Source organism: Herpailurus yagouaroundi, unplaced genomic scaffold, assembly GCF_014898765.1.
Source record: "Herpailurus yagouaroundi ecotype Mexico unplaced genomic scaffold, PumYag 100, whole genome shotgun sequence".
Classification (NCBI taxonomy): domain Eukaryota; kingdom Metazoa; phylum Chordata; class Mammalia; order Carnivora; family Felidae; genus Herpailurus; species Herpailurus yagouaroundi.
Window position 1 is genome coordinate 32142923 of NW_024412391.1, and position 24611 is coordinate 32167533.

Here is a 24611-nt window from a genome sequence, read left to right on the forward strand (position 1 = left end):
CCATGGCCACATCCAGCTCCTTCTAGTTCCTTCCCCCACTAGCTGTTGGTTTTCTCTGCTTTGCCTCTGCCAGTGGCACTCCTGGAGTCTTCTCTTCCTCTCCCTCTCCCTGTAGTTAACTCCTGCTCATCCTTGGATGCTCACCTTGACCACAACCTTTATCGGAAGAATGGTCATCACTCTCTGCCCCTACTCCCTGTGTTTCTAGCTGGTCAACTTCCCTCCTCTGAGTTCTCAGGGTTTCTGCACACATGTCTTATCATTGTACTCATAATATTGTCCCATAATTGTCTGATGCTCCCTCAGTTTACTCCAATAGATTTATGAGTCCCTCAAGAATGACAACTTGGGTCACAGGGGTTCTGGCACATGGTAGATGTGCAACAAAGATTTATTGAATGAATGAAGGAGTACAAACAAAAACTTTCTTCACGTTTGGATTATTGCTAATAAAATGAGGGATGATGCACAACAACCTGGCAGCCTCCCCTGGTATGTGCATGCATGTGTATGTGCATATTTCGTTAATCATTCATTTTCTAGTTATTTGTTCAATGAATTTACTGACCACAAACTACAAGTCAGTCGCTATTCTAGGTACTGGAAATATAGCGGCTAACAAAATAGTTTAAGTCCCTTGTGTTTCTGTCCCTTCTATTCCCTCTACTTCGAAAAGTGACTTGAAGCTTACAGTGTTAAATACAAAGATGGGGCACTGGGTGGCTCAGTCGGTTAAGAGTCTGGCTCTTGATTTCGGCTCAGGTCATGATCTCAGGGTTTGTGAGTTTGAGCCCCCCTAGATCTCCGTGCTGGCAGTGTAGGAGCCTGCTTGGGATTCTCTCTCTCTCCCTCTCTCTGTCCTTCCCCTGCTTGCTCTCTCTCTCTCTCTCTCTCTCTCTCTCAAAATAAATAAATAAACTTAAAAATTGAAAAAGTAAAATAAAATACTGAGACAAAATACTTTAAATTTTTTTAATGTTTATTTCCTTTTGAGAGAGAGACAGAGACAGAGACAGAGACAGAGTGTGAGTGGGCAAAGGGCAGAGAGAGGGAGACACAGAATCTGCAACAGGCTCCAGGCTCTAAGCTGTCAGCACAGAGCCTGATGCAGGGCTCGAACTCAGAAACGGTGAAATCCTGACCTGAGCCAAAGTCGTACACTTAACTGACTGAGCCACCCAGGTGCCCCCAAAGACAAAATATTTTATTTTATTTTATTTTTTATTTTTATTTTTTTAATTGAATATCTTTTAATTTATTCTTTTAAATTTACATCCAAATTAGTATATAGCGCTACGAAGATTTCAGGAGTAGATTCCTTAGTTCTTCTGACCGATTTAGCCCATCCCCTCTCCCACAACCCCTCCAGTAACCCTCAGTTTGTTCTCCATATTTATGAGTCTCTTCTGTTTTGTCCCCCTCCCTGTTTTTATATTATTTTTATTTCCCTTCCCTTATGTTCATCTGTTTTGTCTCTTAAAGTCCTCATATGAGGGAAGTCATATGATTTTTGTCTTTCTCTGACTAATTTCACTTAGCATAATACCCTCCAGTTCCATCCACATAGTTGCAAATGGCAAGATTTCATTCTTTTTGATTGCCAAGTAATACTCCAGTGTGTGTGTGTGTATATATGTGTGTATATATATATATATATATATACATATATATATATATATATGTACACACACACACATGTATATATACGTGTGTGTGTGTGTGTGTGTGTGTGTATATATATATACACCTTCTGTATCCATTCATCCATCAATGCAAATTTGGGCTCTTTCCATACTTTGGCTATTGTTGATAGTGCTGTTATAAACATTGGGGTGCATGTGTCCCTTCGAAACAGCATACCTGTATCCCTTAGATAAATACCTAGTAGTGCAATTGCTGGGTCGTAGGGTAGTTCTATTTTTAACTTTTTGAGGGACCTCCAGACTGTTTTCCAGAGTGGCTTCACAAGTTTGCATTCCCACCAGCAGTGCAAAAGAGATCCTCTTTCTCCGCATCCTTGCCAACATCTGTTGTTGCCTGAGTTGCTAGTGTTAGCCATTCTGACAGGTGTGAGGCAGTATCTCATTGTGGTTTTGATTTTTATTTCCCTGATGATGAGTGATGTGGAGCATTTTTTTATGTGTCAGTTGGCCATCTGGATGTCTTCTTTGGAGAAGTGTCTATTCATGTCTTTTGCCATTTCTTCACTGGATTTTTTGTTTTTGGGGTGTTGATAGATATGAACCCTTTATCTGATGTGTTGTTTGCAAATATCTTCTCCCATTCTGTCAGTTGCCTTTTAGTTTTGCTGATTGTTTCCTTCTCTGTGCAGAAGCTTTTTATTTTGATGAGGTCCCAGTAGTTCATTTTTGCTTTTGTTTCCCTTGCCTCCAGAGATATGTTGAGTAAGAAGTTGCTGCGGCCAAGATCAAAGAGGTTTTTGCTTGCTTTCTCCTCGAGGATTTTGATGGTGTCCTGTCTTACATTTAGGTCTTTCATCCATTTTGAGTTTATTTTTGTGTATGGTGTAAGAAAGTGGTCCATGTTCATTCTTCTGTATGTCGCTGTCCAGTTTTCCCAGCACCACTTGCTGAAGAGACTGTCTTTATTCCATTGGATATTTTTTCCTGCTTTGTCAAAGATGAGTTGGTCATACGTTTGTGGGACCATTTCTGGGTTCTCTATTCTGTTCCATTGATCTGAGTGTCTGTTCTTGTGCCAGTACCATGCTGTCTTGATGATTACAGCTTTCTAGTATAGCTTGAAGTCCGGGATTGTGATGGCTCCTGCTTTGGTTTTCTTTTTCAAGATTGTTTGGCTATTTGGGGTCTTTTCTGGTTCCATAAAAATTTTAGGATTATTTGTTCTAGCTCTGTGAAGAATGCTCATGTTATTTTGATAGGGATTGCATTGAATATGTAGATTGCTTTGGGTAGTATCAACATTTTAACAATATTTCTTCTTCCTATCCAGGAGCAGGGAATATTTTTCCATTTTTTTGTGTCTTCTTCGATTTCTTTCATAAGATTTCTATAGTTTAGAGTGTATAGATTTTTCACCTCTTTGGTTAGATTTATTCCTAGGTATTTTATGTTTTTTGTGGTGCAATTGTAAATGGGATCGATTCCTTCATTTCTCTTTCTATTGTCTTCATTATTGGTGTATAGGAATGCAACAGATTTCTGTGCATTGATTTTATATCCTGCAACTTTGTTGAATTCACGGATCAGTTCTAGCAGTTTTTTGGTGGAATCTTTTGGATTTTCCATATACAGTATGATGTCACCTGTGAAGAGTGAAAGTTTGACCTCCTTCTGGCCGATTTGGATGCCTTTTATTTCTCTGTGTTTTCTGATTGCTGAGGCTAAGCCTTCCAATACTGTATTGAATAACAGTGGTGAGAGTGGACATCCCTGTCATGTTCCTGAAGCTTTCAGTTTGTCCCCATTGAGGATGATGTTAGTGTTGGGTCTTTTATATATGGCTTTTATGATCTCGAGGTACAATCCTTCTGTCCCTACTTTCTTGAGGGTTTTTATCAAGAAATGATGCTGTATTTTGTCAAATGCTTTCTCTGCATCTGTTGAGAGGATCATATGATTCTTGTCCTTTCTTTAATTGATGTGATAAATCACATTGATTGTTTTGGGGATATTGAACCAGCCCTGCATCCTAGGTATAAATCCCACTTGGTCATGGTGAATAATTTTTTTAATGTATTGTTGGATCTGGTTGGCTAATGTCTTGTTGAGAATTTTTGCATTCGTGTTCACCAGGGAAATTTGTCTATAGTTCTCCTTTTTAGTGGCGTCTTGGTTTGGTTTTGGAATCACGGTGATGCTGGCTTCATAGAAAGAGTTTGGAAATTTTCCTTCCATTTAGAAGTCAGTAAAACAAATAGAGTTCAATGTACTAGAACTAAAATGATCTGTTTATCTCACCATTAGGTGAGAGGTGCTTTATGTAAGATATATGACAGGCAATGTCTTTAGCTACAGTTTTCCAAAAAGCATAATGGTACTTTGTATGAGTGTTTGTGATATTGCCTCTGTGTAACATTAAATCTTGACCCAGAAAAGGCAGGGCTAAGGTCGTTAAAACTGAGCTTCCAGGTTCCTAATAATATATAGAAGAATGGATCACATTCATATGGCATATCAAGTATGGGCTTTCACACCTACAGATCAGACAGTGTTTTGGGGCAGGTGCTAAGTGTCCAGTCAAGTCCAGGTTGACTCCTCTAAATGAGTATGAATAATACCAAGATTCATAGTTGATTTTTAGAGACATCATTACACCTAAAATGCCAGGTGGACATGGAGTGGAGCTTGCTTCTCCGCAGAAGCATTGAGGAGCTCAACTGGTACCAACTTCCAGACAGAGAACCACTTTTTTTCTGATACCAGTTGCCTGTCATGGACCTGCTGGCAAGGGCAAAACTTTTCTCAGAAGTAGAGCTTTGAATCTGCTCAAGCCCTTATACAAATTTTTATGGGCGTGTTTAGAATTCCGATCCATAAGGCATAGGAAAATTCATTTATTTGAGCTTGAACAATTTAAAAGACAGGTGTTCCCAGTGATCTTCCTCAACCACAAAGGAGACCCGGGATGATGTCTGTAAGTTGTCTAATTTTGGGCAGACCTACTTTGAGTAGACCCATCAGGAAGCATTAGTTCCATAGAAGAACCATAAGTAGCTATGTTGTCTTATGATTAGGGTTATTCAATGTTGCTTATTTGAAGAGGTGTGGGATACTTGCCAATTCTAACAACTTTTGTTTTTAGTCTAGTTGATGCCATGGTTTTCTTTTTCATAGTACTGAGCCAGCAAGTTCACTTTCAGCCTGAGGCCACTTGGAGTTTATGATTGTAAAACCATATTATGAGCATAATGCTTATCCTTCTCCCATGGCAGGAGGGCACACAGCATGCTGATTAATTGCAGTCTTGAATTTACTATTTTAGAAAAAGTAGAAAAGATAGGAGGAGGAGGAGATTTCAAATCATTGAATAAAAAAAATAGCCCATTTAATAAGTAGTGATGAGATGACCATGATGGGTGTTGGAGCAAAAGAGCTACCTTGCTTCTTCTAACAAAACAAGTTTCAGATTAAAGGTAAAAAAAAAAAAAAAAAAAAAAAAAAAAAAAAAAATTACAAAAGCCTTAAAAATATGACTGAACATTTTATAATATTCAGGTAAGGAGGGCTTTCCTAATAATGGCTCACAGGTTAGAAATCAAGTACAGAAAAAAAGTTGTCAGTTTGACTGTATAAAATTTAAAACTTCTTTGTTGATGAAACCGTCGTAGTCAAGGCGGAGAGAGACATGAGAAGCTATGACAGTGGGAACACAGCTTAGAAAGGGTGGCTGTTCCCAATTCACCGTGAATTCTTCCAGATCAGCCCCCATGAGAGCTGTTGGCGAGACTGCACCATTCTGCCTGTCACACCACTTCCCTCTACTTAGCAGAGAAGACAGAAGCTGTTGGACAGGATCTTGCCTCACTTCCTGTGCTGTCTCCTTTACCACCTGCAGGCTTATCTGCCTCCTTCCCTTCCCTCCTGCATCCTGTCTCAGATGAAGGGACAAGGCTCCTTCTCTCCAAGGGTCATTCTTCCACCTGCTTCCTTCAGGATCTTCCTCCCTCCTGACTCCCTGGAGACTCTGCTCCTCCCAATGTCCCCTCTTCCTCCTGCAACTGTGTCTGCTTCCTTTCTTCTGGCAGTATTCTCTCAGATTAATAAACCTGCTCAAGCCTATTTCTTAAAAACAAAAACAAGACTTTTTAAATAGCCACACAGTCCTCCTTCCCTTCCCACCATGGTCTGTGTGCATGAAAGGCCAGTCTTCCTTCACTGTCTCCACCTTCCTGCATTCCATTTGTTCCTCACGCTGCTTCTGTCCCCACAGCTCAAATGAAGTTTCTCCCTCGAAGTCACTAGTGCCCATCCTGGGTCACATAACTCTTGTTTTATCACTCACTGTGAGAGAAATTTAAAATGCAACACCTGTAAAATTCAAAAAATTAAAAGTAAGCTGATAAGTTTAGCATAAAAGCATGCCATGCTGAACAGAAAAAGAAGGCTAAGGTAACTTAATAGGTGGACTTGGTCTTAACACTGAAGGTTATTAATGTGACGTCCAGAAAGCCCCTTCATTCTAACAGATTATACCAGCATATCTTCATTCTTCCCACAGTGGCTAAAGCCACTGGCCGCTTTCAGAATCTTTCCTTACTTGCCTTCCTTGTAACATGTAACACTATTGATTCCCCTTCCTAAAAACCCACATTCCTTGGTCTGCTTTACAATGTTCTCCTGAGCTCCATCCTTCTTCTCCTTTGAGGACCTCTCTCTCTTTATCCACCCTTTACATGTGAGTGTTATCACACCTTTCATCCTTGGCCAACGTGTGTGACTTCTATAATCTAAAACCGTCTCAGGCTATTCCATGGGTTAGCTCACCACGTCTCTGCTGATAGGAGCCACACTGGATTTCCAGCCCACAGCTTTTACCAGCCTGCTAACCATCTACATCTGGCTTCGCCAGGGACACCTCAAACTCAGCAGGTCCCAAACTGAGCTTTCCTCCTGCCCCCACTCATGCCGGCTATGGACAGAAACCCACAGTTTTCCTTGGCTTTTCACATGCATCCTCCATATATAAATAGATGGTTGCAGAACTTCTCAGCTCTACCTCTTTGGCTGTACTTAATCTAGGGAATTGAAACCAGAGGTGAGTATTGGAATCACCTTGGGATTTTCCTAATTGAGAGGTTTAAGACAGTTCTGAGGCTTTTTGTTTTTAAGTTTATTTATTTATTTTGAGAGAGACAGAGACAGTGTGGCTGGGGGTGGGGAGAGGGGGGGAGAGAGAGAGAATCCCAAGTAGGCCCCATGCTGCCAGTGCACAGCCCGACGTGGGGCTTGAACTCATGAAACTGTGAGATCGTGTCCTGAGCCAAAACTAAGAGTGAAACGCTTAATTGACTGAGCCACTCAGGTGCCTCCTGAGGCCTTTTTGCATTGAAAATTCCCATGCTCCAGCCTTACTAAAGCGCATGTAGTTGTCACAATATACTTGTACCATAAAAAAAAGAAAAGGTTGTTTATAAGATATTTTAGACTCACAGAAGAATTGCAAAAAATAGTACTGAAAATTCCCATATACCCTTCACCTAGCTTCTCCTTATTTAACATCTTACATAACCTTAGCATATTTATTGAAACTAAGTTAACCTTTGTGCTATTGCACTTAATTGCCATGGCTCCATAGTCTCATGTATGTGCTTTATTCTCCCAGTGCCTTTATATCTACCATTTCTTCTACATAAAATGTCACTCCCTCATGTGCTTGGCGAGCCTCTGATTCTGTTTGACTGAAGTCAAACAGCCCCTCTTCCATGAGGCTTGATTTCCCCTCCCCAGCAGGGCTGGAACCCAGCGGCCCTAGTCACAACTTTGTCATGGGTCTTAATGGTGCAGAGGCCAGATGCATAATTCCCTCAAGGACAGGGACTTTGTTTATTTCTTTGGTACATTCGTAATACCAAATTAAAGGACTGGCAAATAGGAATTTAATCAATTTTTAATACTATCCTTCAGGATGGCTAATTATACTGAAAGAGTCCCTAAAAGAAGGTATTTTGCTGCCACAACTATTTAAATCTGGTTATGATTAACGGGTAAAATATAGTGCCAATTGGATTATCTAACTCACTGTATTTTTTAAATTTAATTCTTTACTTTCTGTAGATTACAGACCCTTAAGTTGATTAATGCACTCTGGATTTCAGTATGTGTTTATTTCTGCATAAATTATACATATGTTCATCGCTCCATCACATAGCTTATATTATTGCAGATACCCCGTCTCTGGAACACTGCTCAGGACTGACCAGTGCAGCTCTCTTTCACACAGCTAAAATGGTGGGTCAAACAAATAGTCTCTGGCACAATGCACCATTCATTGCTCTATCAACTGGCTTCAGCCCTGGCCCGAGGAATAGTCTGTGAGCCAAGCTATGTCATCTTAAAGCAGATTGAGACCACCACCGCTTCCCAGAACCTGCTTTTAGTTTTTCTGGGAGCGTCTGAGCACATCTGTCCTGTCAGGTCCGATTTTAATCTCAAGTGTAGTCAAGCAGAGGGCTGGTTCTTACTTCTTCCTGTCTAATTTGTAATAAATTAACTTCATGCCATTTTGAGATGAGTTGCACAGATCCCAGCCTATCGAAGCAAACACAGAGAATTGTCCTTTACTGTGACAATGACATTGTTTTGTTCCTGTAATCCAGCAGCAGCCTCAAGAGGCCATGGTCATGTTGCCTCGTTTCTCCCAGAAAGAGTGGCTCAGTTAATTGTCCCCTCGTCTATCATCATATATCCATAACACAGGTAATACATTAGCTGTGTCTGTCACAAGGGAACAGGGACAACAGGGTCTTCTTATTCTCATGTCCTCATTGCCTTGTTCCATGCCTGCATAGGATTTGATAGAAAAAAGTTGTCCTCGTGCCCAAACCAGAACAGTTGTTGCGCGAGCGTCTCCAGAATGCGAGCGATTCATATTTCACCCCTCATCTAGTGTAGACGTATAACTGGACTGTACCATGGTGACAAAACCACTTTTCAACACATGTGGTACAGCTTGGTGGGAAGCTGCAGCTTTCTGGTGGTCAGCCTCAGACTCAAGAGCATTCCAACACCCAACCATGGCTCTTGTACCAGTATTTCCAATTAACACACGGGCAGCGCCACACCATACAGCTTCATTTCTGTGAGCTAATTGACTCTTAGGGGAGGTGGGGGAGGGGGATGGCTCATACCCATTTGTTTTCTCCATTCCATGCCCTGGCTTGGAATTGCCCTCCCAGCACAGATACTTCTCCCCACTGGCTGTAGAAGGCCCAAGGAATTTACTGCTTATTCTTCATCACTACCTGGCTTTTGCTAATGAACTGTGCATTTCCTTATGAAAGGCTGGACAACCTTTATGGCTTCAGCTCTAAAGGTTGACACCTGCCCCTACCCTATAGGCCCACCTTCTAGAACCCCGTTTCTATTCACTGCTTCTCAATCCAGTTTCTCTTCAGTAGATTCTGTTTCATCAAGTAAACGAAAAGATGATCTCTCACTCACATGTTGTATTCCCAAGCTCTTGTGTCATGCCTTACCTGCTCCTGGCTGGCCTTGCTCCCCACTGCGTCCAGGTCAAGTGATCCTACATGCTCCATGTGGTTTCAGAACAGAGCCTAGTCATCTCGCTCTTGGCCTCATAGGTTTATATGACATGAAACCATTTCAGCGGCACAGACAACTCGAAGCTGCCTCCCAGAGTATCTCCCACAAATACACCTTTTTTTTTTTTTTTTAAAGTGAACGTTTTGGTCTTCCCTAGCCTTACCCACCATTCAGTATGTTACCTATAAATCAATGTGTACTTCATTATAGCAAAGTTCAAGACTTGGTTAAAACACCATCTGAAGGAGGCAGTGTTTTATAGTAGTTATGAACAGAAATTGTGGTTCTGATGATGTGACTTTGGGCAAATCACAAAGCTTCTCAGGTTACAGTGTCCTGCCTCATGAGGTTGTTACAAGAATAAGAAAATGCATTAAAGTGCTTTGCGGTGCCTGATATGTAGTAAACCCTCGTAAATGGTAATTTCTGGGATGGCTTTTGAAATCTCCAGTGTTTGTATGATGTGTTAAGGACGCATGCTGAGAACCTCAGAGAACAACAAAAGATTTGCTCTGAAATTGTTCTGTGCAATTTCTCAAGGCCACTTAAGTTCTTCAGGAATAGATTAAAACCTCCAACTCTAACCCCATACCTAGCATTATCTCCTTTGACTCCTACTGGACAAAAATAATCGGTGTTGAACCCCTGGCAAATGTATGTTATCATCAAAAGGTTCATAGAGACCAAAGAGTGATTCTCTGCTTTACTTTACTAAATTACTCCACCTCCCCTTCCCCTACCACACACACACACACAAATGCACGCACGCACGCACACCTGGCATTTTTAGCAGAAGGTCTTGAAATAACTTTTGTGTCCTAGTATTTATGTTAATTCTTGTATTTGTATTTGACTGAGCTTGATGGAGTTTAGCTATAAAAACTGTCAGGTGTCACACCTCAGACACACCTGCTGAGGTCTTGACCCCCAGTGCTGGGGAGAAGTGAAGTGAACCAGGGCTAGCGACACTGATCCAGCCACAATGATTGGCCCAGGAGAAGGCAGTCAAATCTTGTATTCACAGTGCTCCCTAAGCACATGACACAGTCATTGTATCATCAATCACAGAAGTGGTCAGTCCATGACTACCGGCGGAGCTAGATGAGCGCATCAAGCAGGAATTCTAAGACGGTGCTGGAAGTGTTCACAAGCTAGGCAATCATTCGATGGGTGGGGGATAAGAGCTTTATAGGGGCAGAATTCCTGTGAACAGATGGAGCTTGGCAGACTAGGGCCGGCTCTAGCTCCTGAGGGGAAGGCCTAGAAATAGCTGGACAGTATGTCCGCTGAGTTTGTACGAGACTTTAGTCACAGTAGGAAGTGGTGGTTAGACAGATGGAGCACAAGTCAGCCAAGGATGGCAGACCAGAGCATGTTCCTGACCCCACAGACCAGACCCAGGCAGGAAATAGGGGCAGTGGGATGCGCTGTGACTCATGCTATGACTTGCTGTGTTCCAAGCCCTGACACCAAGAATAAGACGGGAGGGGATGGCATTCTAGGCTTCCAGAACATTATTTTGCCTAAGCACTTTTTCCGAAGACATTTGAAGTGTTCACTTTGTTATGATTCTCTAAACTGTGTATGTGTGTTTCATGCGCTCTGCTGTCTCTATGAAATATCTCACAGTAATAAAAGAAAGCATTTGGAGTTATAACGTTGGAAGGGTATTATAGAGGCTGTTTATTGTGTTTATAGGTACTCCTGTTACTGGGCAGGTTTGCTAGTAAGAACATCTTGTAATCTGATTCTGTTTCTCTGAACTTGTTAGTTCTTTCTTAAAGATTTATTATTTTAAAATTTAGAAATATTTTATGAACCACACACAGTATTCTAGAATACCGAAGGATTTTGTGCTTAACCTCCTTCCTGTGACCAGGAAGTCACAGCCTTGAAGATGTTTAAAGAAATTTTAAGGAATAAAACTCATATGACTTTTAAAGTTTATACTCAGAATAACCTAAGTTATGCCAGTTCTATATCTGTTCAAATATTTTTTTCAGATTTGTAATCAAAAATCACTTTCATCATTACAAAGAAGTATAGAGATAACTCAAAATAAAATAGAAACATTATACTCTCGTTACCTGGATGATGTTAACTATTAGTCCTCTAGTGTGTATCCTTCTAGATATTTTTCTGCATGAATTTTTATACCTAAATGACACTATAGGGCAATTTTACATTTATAATAAAATGGAAAGGAGGATGTAAATTTCTTATTTACACATGAATAACCTCTCCCATTACCAAAGTCACTCACCAGAACAGCACATTTTTTACCAAGGATGAACCTACTTTGACATATCATAATCACCCCAACTCCATAGTTTACCTGAAGATTCGCCCTTGATAGAGTACATTCTGTAGGTTTGGATAAAGAAATAATGCCCTATGGCCATTATAATATGATACTGCCCAGGTGTGCCTGGGTGGCTCAGTCAGTTGTGTGTCCTACTATTGATTTTGGCTTAGGTCATGATCCCAGGGTTGTGGGACCAAGCCTCACATTGGACTCCATGCTGAACATGGAGTCTGCTTATGATTCTGTCTCTCAAATAAAAAATGAAAATAAAAATAATTAAATTAACATAGTTGTGCCTTTTCCAGAATGTCATATATTTGGAATTATACAGCATGTAACCTTCTCAGATTGACTTCTTTCACTTGGTAATGTGCTTTTAAGGTTCCTCCATGTCTTTCCATGGATTGATAGCTCATTTCTATTTAGCACTGAATCATATCCCATTGTCTGGGTGTACCACAGTTTGTCCATTCACCTACTGAAGGACATCTTAGTTTTCCAATCACTGATTTTTTTTATCTGATCTGGAGCTTAAGTCAATGTCTAAACTGAAAAAAAAAAATCCTTTTCAGCACATTGGTCCAATTCTGGGACCATATGTTGCACTTGGCTTATGTGTTAGTCTAGAACAATCCCTATTTTTATGACATCAGACTTGAAGAGACAAAGCCAGACATCCTGCAGAAGTTGCTGCCTTCTAGTTGCTGCCCTATAGTATTGTTCAACATGTTATTCTGTTCCTTATATTTACTATGAAGTGGAATCTGTAGTTGTGGTAGATTCAGGTTCAACATCTGTAGTAAAAATACACTGTAGATTATGATACGTTCCTTTGTACTGTCCTGCAGTGGTATAATGACAGCCTCATCCCCCCACGTGTGTGTGGTTGTATTTGTCTTCTTGCCACTGGGAAGTAGTCTTTGTGTTGCTATATGGCCATCATATTAATATCCATTTCCTTTTTTTTTTTTTTTTTTTTTTTACAAGGAAGCTTTATACCCAACGTGGGGCTCAAACTCATCACTCATAACCCCCTCGAACTCATGTAATCAAGAGTCAGCACCCCACGTGACCAATTCTTTATCCAACAATTTTCCTGATGATTTAAACATTAAGTGACAGCCCTTGACTAAAGAAAGAATTGCATTAGGGGGCACCTGGGTGGGTCAGTTGGTTGAACTCCTGACTCTTGATTTTGGCTCAGGTCATGATCCTAGAGTCATGGGATCAAGCCCCATGTTGGGCTCTGTGCTGAGTCTGGAGCGTGCTTAAGATTCTCTCTCTTTCTCCCTCTGCCATCTCCCCTGCTCAAGTTCTCTCTCTCTCTCTCTCTTTCTCTCTCTCATTCTAAAAATAAAAAAAAAAATACATTAGGGATATGAAACTATATTTTCTAAGTCGATAATTCTATTTACACTTGTTAGCTCATATTTTCTGTAGAGATTTCTGTCACATGGTGGGACTATTAGATTACCCAGAAAAAGTTTCTTTTAAATTGCCAGTTTTCAAAGTAAGAAGCTGTATAATAAACCTCACATGAGATGTTGGAATGATTGAAGCATTTTTTAAAATCCTGTGGTCACTGCAAATATGATTTCTTGAGCACTTCCTCTGTATCAGGCACTGTGTGAAAGGCTTTATGGAACCTAATTCCTAGGACAATACACCAAGGTTTTAGAGATAGAAATGGCAATCTTGCATGGTAACATAATGTATTAGAGTTACTCCTGTGAGAAGTAACGGAACTGGGATTTGAACCCAAATCAGTCAAAGACCACAATCCGTGCTTAATTCCTTCTCTACGTTTTTGTCGTATTTTACTTAAGAGCCAAATTCTATTTGTGATGCTGTTTGGAACGTTTCCCAGTTTATCAACAGTAGAAATGAAAATGATGCTTAATAATTTTCATGAGGTCTCTTACCCTTCCTTTTTTTATTTTGTTCTTAATATTTTTAACAGTGTGAAGAAAACACAAATCTTCAGGATACTACCCGCTACCTCAAACTTCCCTTTTCCAAGGGCATCCTCCTTGGAAATAATCATCAAGCCATGAAGGCCACAAAGGAGTCTTTTTGGATAACATCTTTTCTCTGTTCCACAAAACTCACACAGAATGGTAACGTATAACACTGTTTTATTTGAAAGCCCTTGTACTTAAGTACTCATGTGAATTTTGGTAGGCATATTTAATAAACACCAATGTTATATTTAAGAACTTGGCACTAGAAAAATTGTCAGTCCTTCTGTTGGTGATTTCCAGTAAAATGGAAACATTTGTGACCCAATGGTCTGTTAAATGCATGTAATTTAAGAACCTCAAAATTATCCCAGCATCGAAACCCAAGTGTACAACCCTTCAAAACCCAGCTGCTTTTAAAAAAGAAGAAAGAAGGAGAGGCAAAGACTACCACTACCTTAATCTCGCTTGTTTTATAGTTCCATAAACAAGGCTAATTGCAGGCTTTGGAATAAAGGCTGTTTTTTGTTTCATTAGATGGATATTGCTTTTCTCTTCTAAAATACTTTTTATGTCAGTGATTGTTTAGCAAGTTATGATTAATAAAACAAGCTCTTCTCCTTGGAAAATTGTCGTGAAAACATCATCTGCAATGAAGGAAGGAAATGAAACATTTCTGAGTTCTGCATGTTTGCTGTGTAAGGCTTCTGGCTGGCATCCTGAATGCCGTATTAATAAGTCAGATTCATTATGATGAGGAGAATTACTTCATAATCAGGTATTGAATCTCATAAAATGTTCCTGTGCCTAAACATTTGTAAGTTCTCCTAGTTCTTTCTTCTGTGTCATAGAACAGCATGTGTAGTAGCAAGTGTATTTCTTCTCTTAGAGCATGGCCTCAGAAAAGCAGCAAAATGTAGCCCTATGATGTTGGCTTCTTTTAAGAGACTTCTCAACTTCTCTTGCAGTGCTGCTATATTTATTTAGGACTTTGGCAAATGATTCTTTCACATTTGTATTAGTCTTTGTTCCTCCTCTTCCAAAAATATTTTTGGAGAAATGTTTTTAAAAAAACAACTGCGTATTTTCAGTAAATTTGGTTGAAGAGAGTTAAGAAATGTCAAGATGTTATCCATATTCAGGGATTGGTTATTTTAATTAAATAAAAACTTCACAGACATAACTCTGTAATGTTCATAAAGCTTTCACCAAAACTCAGTTGATTTTTAGGGTGCCAGTCTAGAGATTATGAAGATAAGAAAATCAACCTGCTTTGACTCACTTAGATAGAAATTTTATTTATCCTATGTGGATTAGTTGTGTGTGTGTTTTACAGCCCGGGTTCACATTTAACTGATTGCCTCTGGTGGAGTAATTTCAGGTTGTATTAGCTATCTTTTGTTCTTGTAACAATTACTGTAAATTTGTTGGCTTACAACAACAAAAATGTATCATTGAGCAAAGGTCACAAAAGTGAAATCCTTTTCATTGGACTAAAATCATGGTGTCAGCAGAACCACAATTCTGGAAGCTCTAGGAGAGAATCCTTTTGCTCACCTTTTTTAGCTTCTAGGGGCCACTTGTATTCCTTGACTCGTGGCCTCTCCTCCATCTTCACAACAAGCAGCATAGCATCTTTATATCTTTCTGACTCTGACCATCTTCCCTCTGTTAAGGATCCTTGTGATTACATTGGGCCCACTAGATATTCCAGGATAACCCCCTATTTTACGACCTTTAACTTAATCACATCTGTGAAATCTCTCTTGTTGTATAAGATGAACGTATTCATAGGTACCAGCTATTATAACATTGACATCTCTGGGGCCATTATTCGGCCAACCACATAGATAATCCTAACAATAGCTTATCTGCTGTCAAAATATTTGGCCCTGCAGACTTAATTTGTTGTTGTTCTCCAGTTTAGGATGTTAGACAGAATTGTGGACATAAGACAGAACCAAATCCTAAAAATTAGAAGTTGTTACTTTGTAAAAGCAGACAACATTTTCAGGTAGATATGGATAAATAAAGCCATTCACCAAATCATTATATTAAACATTTCATTATATGGAAGATAATGCTTGGCTCATTTTTGGACACTAATAAGTACTTAATTGTTGGTTTGACTTTGATTACCCTTGTGAATGTAACAGAGCTCAGAATGAACCGGGAAATAAATACTGTATTTCAAATAGATGGGAAGGAGGAAGGAAATTAGTTGATCTTTCTGAAATTTACATGCTAGGCACATATTTCTGTGTGGAAGTCATCCAGTTCCAAATTGGAATTAAATTGCTTTGTATTCATTTTACTCAAATTGGAAAACATACAAATCCATTTCCAGTACAATTGGGTATTTAGCAAGTGATACGGTCTCTAGCAACAGTCTCCTATAGCAGCTTTGCATTCCAGGATCCCTGAGGTGTGCCTTTCTGCACATGCTCTGTAGTCCAGTGTTGTTCGCGGGCAGCCTACCAAGGCTGGGAGCACCCTGTCGCAAGTCTGTGACTGCCAGATCAAGCAGACATTTTAAGATTCTTGAGAGTAGGGGTCAGGGAAGAAATTATTGTACTTCTTTGTTATCTTCCTTGGGCTGTTAAACACGACTTTAAAAAATATATATTTTTATTTAAAAATAAAAAACAGTGCTTAAATTTAGCCTAACAGCTGTACGGTTGCTGACTTCCCCAAATCTCCTTCTCCCTCAAATAGTGGGTAGTTCATTCACTCTCTTCCCGAGAGTGTGATTTAAAAAAAAAAAAAAAATAGGGATTATGTCATCCACCTGTTTTCTAGCTCTTGGTAGACTAGGCATACAGCATACTCTTAAGTGCTTTTTGAATAGAACGTTTAAAATACACATTTTCAGTAGTAGGTCATAGTTCCTGATTTGCAACTAACGATTCTTCAGATAGCTAAAATAGAGACCCTAAGAGATAACAATTTTGACTTAATTCTGAGCAGTTTGTACACACGATTAATTACATCCAGATGAACCTACCTCTTTATTCCCCCTTTTCTTCCATTATGAGCAGACTAGAGAGTCATCAGATTTCTTGTAGGACAGGTGAATAGCCCCATCCCGATCTGATTGTCTGGAACTGTCATCTGTTCTCCACCTCTGCTGATGGCAGTGCTGTTCCTGATATCTCACAGCTGCCTCTGGGGATACCTCTTTCTGGCCTGCAGAGCCACCTTCTTCCTCTGCACACACTCCATTCCTCAACACTGGACCATGTCCTGGGGACCCCTGCAACAGCCTAGCTCCGAGGGGCAGGCAAGAGAGCAGGGAGCTGGACAGAGTAAGAGGTGGAATGGAGGTTGAGTTGGAAGTGAGGAGTGAGGTGCAGGGAGAATGCACTGGGGAACTGTAAGAGAAGGTGCCTGGGAAGGGAGGCATCCTGAAGTTAGATGCAGGAAGTAGGAAGTAGGTGGGAGGGAGGCAACCAATAGATGGGAGAAGAATGCACCTGCTACGTCTGCTCTGGCAGGTCTCACTCTATTGGACTATCTACTGTTCTATATATAACCAATCGTTTTTTAAAAGGCACCAGCCATACCTCCAGGATGTCTTAGTTGGACATGAATATTGAACATTTTCAGGCTTTTCCATTATGAAAATATCATAAATATCTTTTTCAAAGTCATTATTTTTAAAATTCCCTCATTTTTAATTCTAAACCACCCCCTGTTTGTTGTAGATAAACATTTCCATTTAGTACTAAATTTCTCACTATTAAGTCCTTTGTGAACTTTTTCTCTTGAATCTGGCTTTGGTGAAAGTTGTGTCTCTTTCCTCCTAAGATTCATACACTTTTTCTCATCTCTTTTTACTACATCACATTTTCTTTTTCATCACAACTGCTTCTTCCTTGATTTCCTGTGTGTGTGTGTGTGTGTGTGTGTGTGTGTGTGTGTGTGTGTGTATCCTTTTGGTTTTTGTTTCCATGTTGGTCTTTTTTGTCTCTGAGCAAGTCCCATTTGGGTTTCTCTTGAAACGAATGCTTTCAACTGGATTTCTCACTGTTAAGCCTGGAAAATCCCTCTTAGCTGCTTCCTTGGCTGTCCTAGTCTTGCAGCCCCACTGAACCCTGGGAAGCCAGCCTTGCCAGGTTCCTCTGCTTTTTGAACTTCCTGCATACACAAGCCTTGTTAGTTCTTACTGCTCTCATTGGACTCCAGACACGACTGTCTCCTTGCTCCCTCTGGGGACTAGTAAAGCTGGATACCATGTTCAGGAACCTTTCTAACTTCTGCCCAGGAAAGCTGGGGGAAAAATTTTTACCCTCACCAGGTAAAGAGGTTCTCAGAGGACCCTGCTAGACTCGGGCCAATATGTTGTCAGTTTAGGAAGGGGCGGAAATTGAAGAGCTGGGTCCTTCCAGATAGAAGATGACCATGGAATCCAGGAACTGGCCCTCTCAGGTCCATGGGCTCATTAGATGATTCAACAGTTGACTAGACCTTTCATCATTGTGCAAGGGACCTTCTAGTCCTGCCAGATCTGGGTCACATTTGTCAAAGAAGACCTTTATTGCCAGGTAGAATTGGTTGTTAGGGAGAGTGCTGTGGGGGGCACAAATATGAGGAAAGCAGATTCCTGACCCTCAAGAAATTCCCATTTTAATGGGAAGAGGCAGGAAATGATTCAACAAATACTTATCTACTGCCTGCTGTGTACCTGCTCTATACTGGGTGCTGGGATACCATAGGACCAAACTCAACATTTTTTTTTCTTAGAGTTTACAATCTAGTAGGGGTAAAGACAAATAAAAAATTGTAATAGTGAGGTCAGTGCCACTCTGAGGTGAGGGACAGTTAGCTCAGTCTAGAAGTTTCAGGAAAGACTTCTTATTCTTAGATGAAGCAACAGCTGATCTGGGAACTGAAGGTAGAGTAGGAGTTTGTAAGTCAAGAGCCATTGAGAAGGGATAAATAATTAGAATATGCTGTAGTGAATGCCATCTTAGCTAGTCAGGGTCTAGGGGGGAACCTGAAGCTTGGGTGACCAAGAGGGGTAGGCAACGTGTTTAAGAATCTAGCTCTGCCGGTGGAAAATGTTCATTTGAGGGACTGTTCTCTACCAAAGCAGCTAACCTTCATTTTCTGTTTGGAAAGGTGATATGCTTGATCTCTTGAAATGGAGAACTCACCCTGACAAGATCACAGGCTGTCTCTCTAAATTGAAAGAAATCGATGGCTCAGAGATAGTAAAGGTATGTGTTATTGTGTTGTCCCTCTCTTGGAAATTCATGAAATAGGGACTGTTTGGAGGGGAAGGACAGATGATTTTTTATTTATCAACTTACTTCTTTATCTAACAGTTTCTGCAAGATACACTGGATACCTTATTTGGAATTTTAGATGAAAATTCCCAAAAATACGGGTCTAAAGTGTTTGATTCTTTGGTGAGTTTAAATTCACTTTAATCATAGCTTAACAATTTTGTATCTCATTCTTGACTTTCATAAGGCTGTTTTTGAAATACTCATTCAATAGTACACTAGTCACTTAAAAAGAACCAAAAAATGTATATATGTCTTGATTTGCATTCAGTTTTACAAAGCTCAATTTTCTTTTTTAGGTTCACATAATAAATTTGCTGCAAGATAGCAAATTTCATCATTTTAAACCTGTAATGGACACTTATATTGAGAGTCACTTTGCTGGGGCACTTGCATACAGGTAAGGCCTTTATCTTGTAATTGGTTTAGAAGCAGTTTCTTCTGAGCTTTGCTAGGCAGAACCATTAGGATAAGAAAATTTAAGAAGAAGTGTAAGAAGAAATAAAGCACAACAACTGAAGGGTCTCTTGAGTCAATATCTTCCTTTCTCACACATCTTTTTTTAATGGCTGCAACTTATTTTGATTAAAAGGAAAAAAAAAACTTTCTGAATTCTCTTCCTAAAACCTAAAATAGAAAGTTTTTTTCTTCATGTCTCTATTTCACTTGATAATCTTTGGTCCAAAATATGTGGTTATTTCAGCTCAAGCCCATTTAATCACCACATGCCTTGCTGATTCTGGAAGTCTTTAAGAAAGAAATGTGAAGGGAAAACAGCATTTGCTATCATATCTTTTTAAACTCATTCATTCATTCATTCATTCATTCATTCACTCATTCGTCTGTTAATATTTACTGAGTGCCTACTGCATGCCTAATGCATGCTGATTAATGTGAAGACCTGGTTCCTGGCCACAAGCAGTTCAGCCATGGACTCTACCCTCTGATATCAGCTGCCGTTTTAACTGGTCTTCCTTTCCTATCAGCTCAAATTATGCAAGCAAGGCTAAAGTGAATGAGTAATGACAAGCCATAGCTCGTACCTGCCTCCATGCAGCCTAGCTGATAATTGCCAGAAGGCAACAGCTTCTTTCTGTGCTATGTATAACATCTTCCCAGCCTTTGGCCCTGCTTATGCACAGCCCTGGAATGTTCCCCAAAGTTCTTTCTCCCCATTCTAATACTGTCATTGCTATTCTGCCCACGTTTTTACCTTACTGTTCCTTAAGCACCTATGGCTGTGCACATGCACAATCATGTATTCCCAGCTGTGTGTTAAAAAACACTGAATCATGTTTTTGCCCTTTTTCCCCCATCATGTGATAGATCAAAGATAATAAGTAATCAAATAAGCATTCGATCCTGTTACCTTGGGTACTCCCTAAAAGGCACGTGAAGATTTGTGCCTCCAGCTTTTAAATGAAGGGAGTTTTTATTGAAGACTTGACCCTCTGTCAACAGGATTTTTAGAGACGGTGAATGAAATATCAGGGATAGTTGGAAACATCGGCCTGGCTCTGCCACTTGGCCTAACATGTGGGGCCCTAATATGAGGGGTTACCACTTGCAACTGAAATTAGCATTGGAAGCTAGAGAGGAAGGGTGTAATTTCTAACACTGGATGTTGGCCAGGAGAGCAGGATAGTCATTCCTAAGATGACAGATATTGCCTATGCAGTCTTGTTGGGCTGTGGATGGTCAGAAACTCACTGATATGTTATCTTCAAAAGAACATTCCTGGTAGCACCTGCCCGGTGGCCCATCCATGTATTCTTCCCTGAGTGAGAGAAAAGAGGAGCATTTTTAAAAGCTTGCTCTGTTTTCCAGAAACCAAGAACTGAGCAGAGTTAAAGGTAGCAAACCTGCAATCTTGAAAATTGGCTTTTTTTTTTAATTCAATTTTTGTTCCTTAAGAAAAAGAAAAGAAAACTTGGCCTTTTTTGAACTTCTCTTACAAAGGCATACTGGGATGGGAAGTTTTGTTCTTCCCAGAGGTCAGAGAATTGGCTTTGTAAACCCATGGGAATGTGATTCGGAGTAGGGAGATGTTCCCTTATCCTTTGCCGCACCCCCTCCCTTTTTTTAAATGTTTATTTGAGAGAGAGAGAGAGAGAGAGAGCCCAACGCAGGGTTGGGCTCAGCACAGAGCCCAACGCAGGGTTCGAATCCACGAACCATTAGATCATGACCTGAGCTGAAGTTGGACATTAAACCGACTGAGCCACCCAGGTGCCCCTTGCCACACTCCCTTTTGCCTCCAACTGAATACTTCATCCAGCTGTTCACATGGTCACAGGTCATGGGGGAAGAAATCCCAGTTAACACTTGTTCAAGGTTGACCATGACAGCCTACTTCAAGGCACTTTCTTGGCCAGAGACCTTTTCTCTGATACTTGTGTTTACCCATTGGGAAGCTTTGCCGGAAACAGCAGGCCAATGGGATATGTCCGTATTGAGGGAATCTCAATGGGAGGAAGTGTTTCTCTCTTGAGTTTCAAAAAGGGGTAGTGATGTTGATGTACAGATGCCTATTAAGCATTTCAACAGAAAAATATGAGAAGTGAAGGGAAAAGAGTCCTTATGATAAAAATGTTTGATTTCTTGGCTTTTAACTGAGAGCTAGACCAATTCTACCTTCTGTGTATTTCTCCCTGTATTTTAGAGATCTCATCAAAGTTCTCAAGTGGTATGTGGACAGGATAACAGAAGCAGAACGGCAAGAGCACATCCAGGAGGTGTTGAAGGTAATGACGTGGTGTCGATAACAGATAATGTAGTCTACCAGGGCTGTTGCACCATGATGCCTCAACTAATTGGTTTCTTCTACACAGACAGTAATTGATGATGAAGTATCACCAGCATTTCAGTTCTTCTACACAGACAGTAATTGGTGATGATATATTACCAGCATTCCAATTCAAGGATCTTAATCGGTTTATGCTCCTGAGAGCTGATGAAATTTGAAAGAAACTTTGCCAGGCTCGCCCACTGGATCCTGCCTGGGATTGAATTCTGAGCTCCAGGATACTTGGAGTGAAGTCTAGGAGTGGCAGGAGCGAGGTTTTATGAAAGAAGACCACAGATAAGCAATTAAGCTTGAAGTTCCTGCACCCTGGCAGAGGCCATTTGTGAACGCTTTGTCTTAAATTTTGAGAGAGAATAGGGTAGCTTAGCAGGGATCACAGTGAGGAAACCTGAGGTTTTACTGGGTCTCATGGTTTAATGCTGCCAAACATCTCTGGGCGTTTGTGCTCAGTTGTAAACAGAGATGCTAATACTTTACTTGCAAGCATGTTCATAAAGACTACAGATCTTTTTTTTTCATAATTTTTGTTAATGTTTATTTGTGAGAAAGAGAGACAGACACAGCGCAAGCAGGAGAGGGGCAGAGAGAGAAGGAGACAGAATCCTAAGCAGGTTCCAGGCTCTGAGCTCTTAACACAGAGCCCAATGTGGGGCTCGAACCCACGAACCATGAGATCATGACCTCAGCTGAAGTTGGGCGCTCAACCAACTGAGCCACCAAGGCACCCCAAGAATACACATTCTTAAAGGGATTGTTCAATAGCTGCTCTGAGAATCCTCTGATTTCCTATTTGCTGAGTATCACTCTATTTGATGCAGCAGAAAAAAAAGTAGACAGGTATACGTTTTTAAAAGCAAGTATTTTACTAATTATAAATTAATCACCTTGGTGTGATTGAAGGTAAAACACTAAGTGGCAAGAGTACCTGCCAGCAAAGCACAATAAATTTTCTGAAATAGACCAGCATCTCTCTGTTAACTAAATTAAAAAACTATCTGAGGATCAAAAGCATTTAAGGTTCATACCTCTTGAGAATGACATAGAATTTTTAAATTATCTATACATTTTCTCTCATTAGCATCAGCAAAAAAAAAAGGCTCTTCTTCTACAAGTAAATACTGTTCAAAAATCTCAGGGGCTCTTAAGTGTTTTTAAATCAATAATTCAAAAATCTAATGATGTCCCCTGGTTTTTATGCCATATCATTGTTAAATACTCTTGGTTTCCTTTGAAACTAACTTTTACAAAATTTCGTTTGAAGGCACAAGAATATATTTTTAAGTACATAGTTCAATCTCGAAGGCTGTTTTCCCTTGCCACCGGTGGACAAAATGAAGAGGAATTTCGCTGCTGCATTCAGGAACTTCTTATGTCGGTCCGTTTCTTTCTTTCTCAAGAGAGCAAAGGGTCAGGAGCATTGTCTCAATCACAGGTAATTTTTTTCCATCTCTGCTGAATAAAACAGAAATGAGTCCAGTTTATTTGTTTTTACATAGCAGTGTAAGTGAATCCATAGCTCCAGTTCCTATTTGTAGCGTCAGCAATTTTGCAGACTTTTAAAGAGTTCCCTAGCTCCCGCGAACCCGCAGAGCAGAAGTTAGGCTGGCTTTCCTCCGCCTACTCTCACTCTTCATGGGGCGGCTGTTGGTCTCAGCAGGCTGGGTTCAGTTCTGAGTAGACACGATGTCACCATCGGCCTTGGGGAAGGAAGTTCACTGGAGCCGATCTGGTTCTGTTGTTTACGCCAACCCTCGCACTGCATTTTAATCTGGCAACTTGAGACTCATTATATCGCACTTGGCTAAACTGCATGTTGCTTTGTTTTATTTAACTTGACCCTAATCGTCCTGGGACTGATCTTATATGACCATGCTGAGGGGCGGTTGCCAAATGCTATTACCTGGAGTAGCTCTACGTGTTTTGTTTCAGAACAGGATTTATCCACTTTCCAAATAGCGTGGCCTTGAATGTGTTCTCAGTGATCATTCTCAATATCTTACTCTACATTTTCTTAGTCCTTCTTGTACATTTTTAGTTTCTAGTGACTTGAGTAAAAACTTGTCAGATGGAGAAGCAGCCTCTTTGCTGCCATCCCCTGGAGACTAAAAATTTATAATCACTGAGTATTGGGACATAAAGTGGAAGATAGAAGACAAAACTAGATCCATTTGAGTATTCTTAGAAGTTGGTGCCATTTGACATTTGGAAAGCTTTACATATAATGGCAAAACACCAGAAATGTACCAACCCCCCAGTAATAGTACTGTGCTTTTACTGACTTTTGGGGGACTATTCTTGTTAATCTCTTCTTTGCACAAATGGACTGATCTTACATCTGGGCAAGGGTACAATTCAGCCTCTTTTAATGACATTTTGGCCTCTGGTGCCAATGGTACAATCACTGTGCTTGAGGAACTTGCCACATCCCTCAAAGTCCAGTTGCCCACTCGCCAAACCCTCTTTTCAGCAGTTGGTATTTGAAAGGATAATCCAACAAGCCAATCATGTATTCGTTTAGATCAAAGTTCTTAAAACCTCACTACTTTTATTATAAAAGCTGTTGTATTTGAGACTATCTGCCTTAAACCTTTACCGGTTTCAGGGACAAAACTTAGCTGATTCACATCTGAAAAAATATTCTCTTACTTTTAAGATTAATCTTAAGTCACAGTTTCTCAGTGCAATGCCTTCCTAGGGACTCAAGAGGTTTATTCCTTCTCTAAAGTTAGAGAAATCTTTTTCCTTAGTTATGTTTCCGCTGCATCCTGGTAGTCACCCCAAGACGTGGGCCACTGTGGAGCAGCACGGTGAAGAGTGGGTTTCCTTTTATGTTTAACATACAGATTTGCACTGCTCTTGATTCTCTAATCCCCAGTCAAGACAGTGAAACAACTTTAGTACCTCCAAAGAACCATGTTTGATTTTTCTCTTTTTTTTTGCCCTTAGTTTTTTTATTGACACGATATATAAAATGTATGTAAAGTTTCTGAATATCTTAATAAACTACTG

General features: G+C 40.2%; 1 protein-coding gene across 7 annotated transcripts in view; it reads left to right on the forward strand.

The window, feature by feature from the left end:
• Window positions 1-24611, forward strand: part of DOCK4 (dedicator of cytokinesis 4) — a 436196-nt gene that overhangs the window by 280659 nt on the left and 130926 nt on the right. For all 7 annotated transcript variants that reach the window (XM_040472219.1, XM_040472215.1, XM_040472222.1 and 4 more), the window contains exons 17-22: window positions 13511-13667; window positions 18630-18727; window positions 18836-18919; window positions 19096-19196; window positions 21459-21540; window positions 22864-23034. In XM_040472219.1, the coding sequence (XP_040328153.1) occupies window positions 13511-13667; window positions 18630-18727; window positions 18836-18919; window positions 19096-19196; window positions 21459-21540; window positions 22864-23034 (693 nt within the window). The remainder of the gene's footprint in view (window positions 1-13510; window positions 13668-18629; window positions 18728-18835; window positions 18920-19095; window positions 19197-21458; window positions 21541-22863; window positions 23035-24611) is intronic.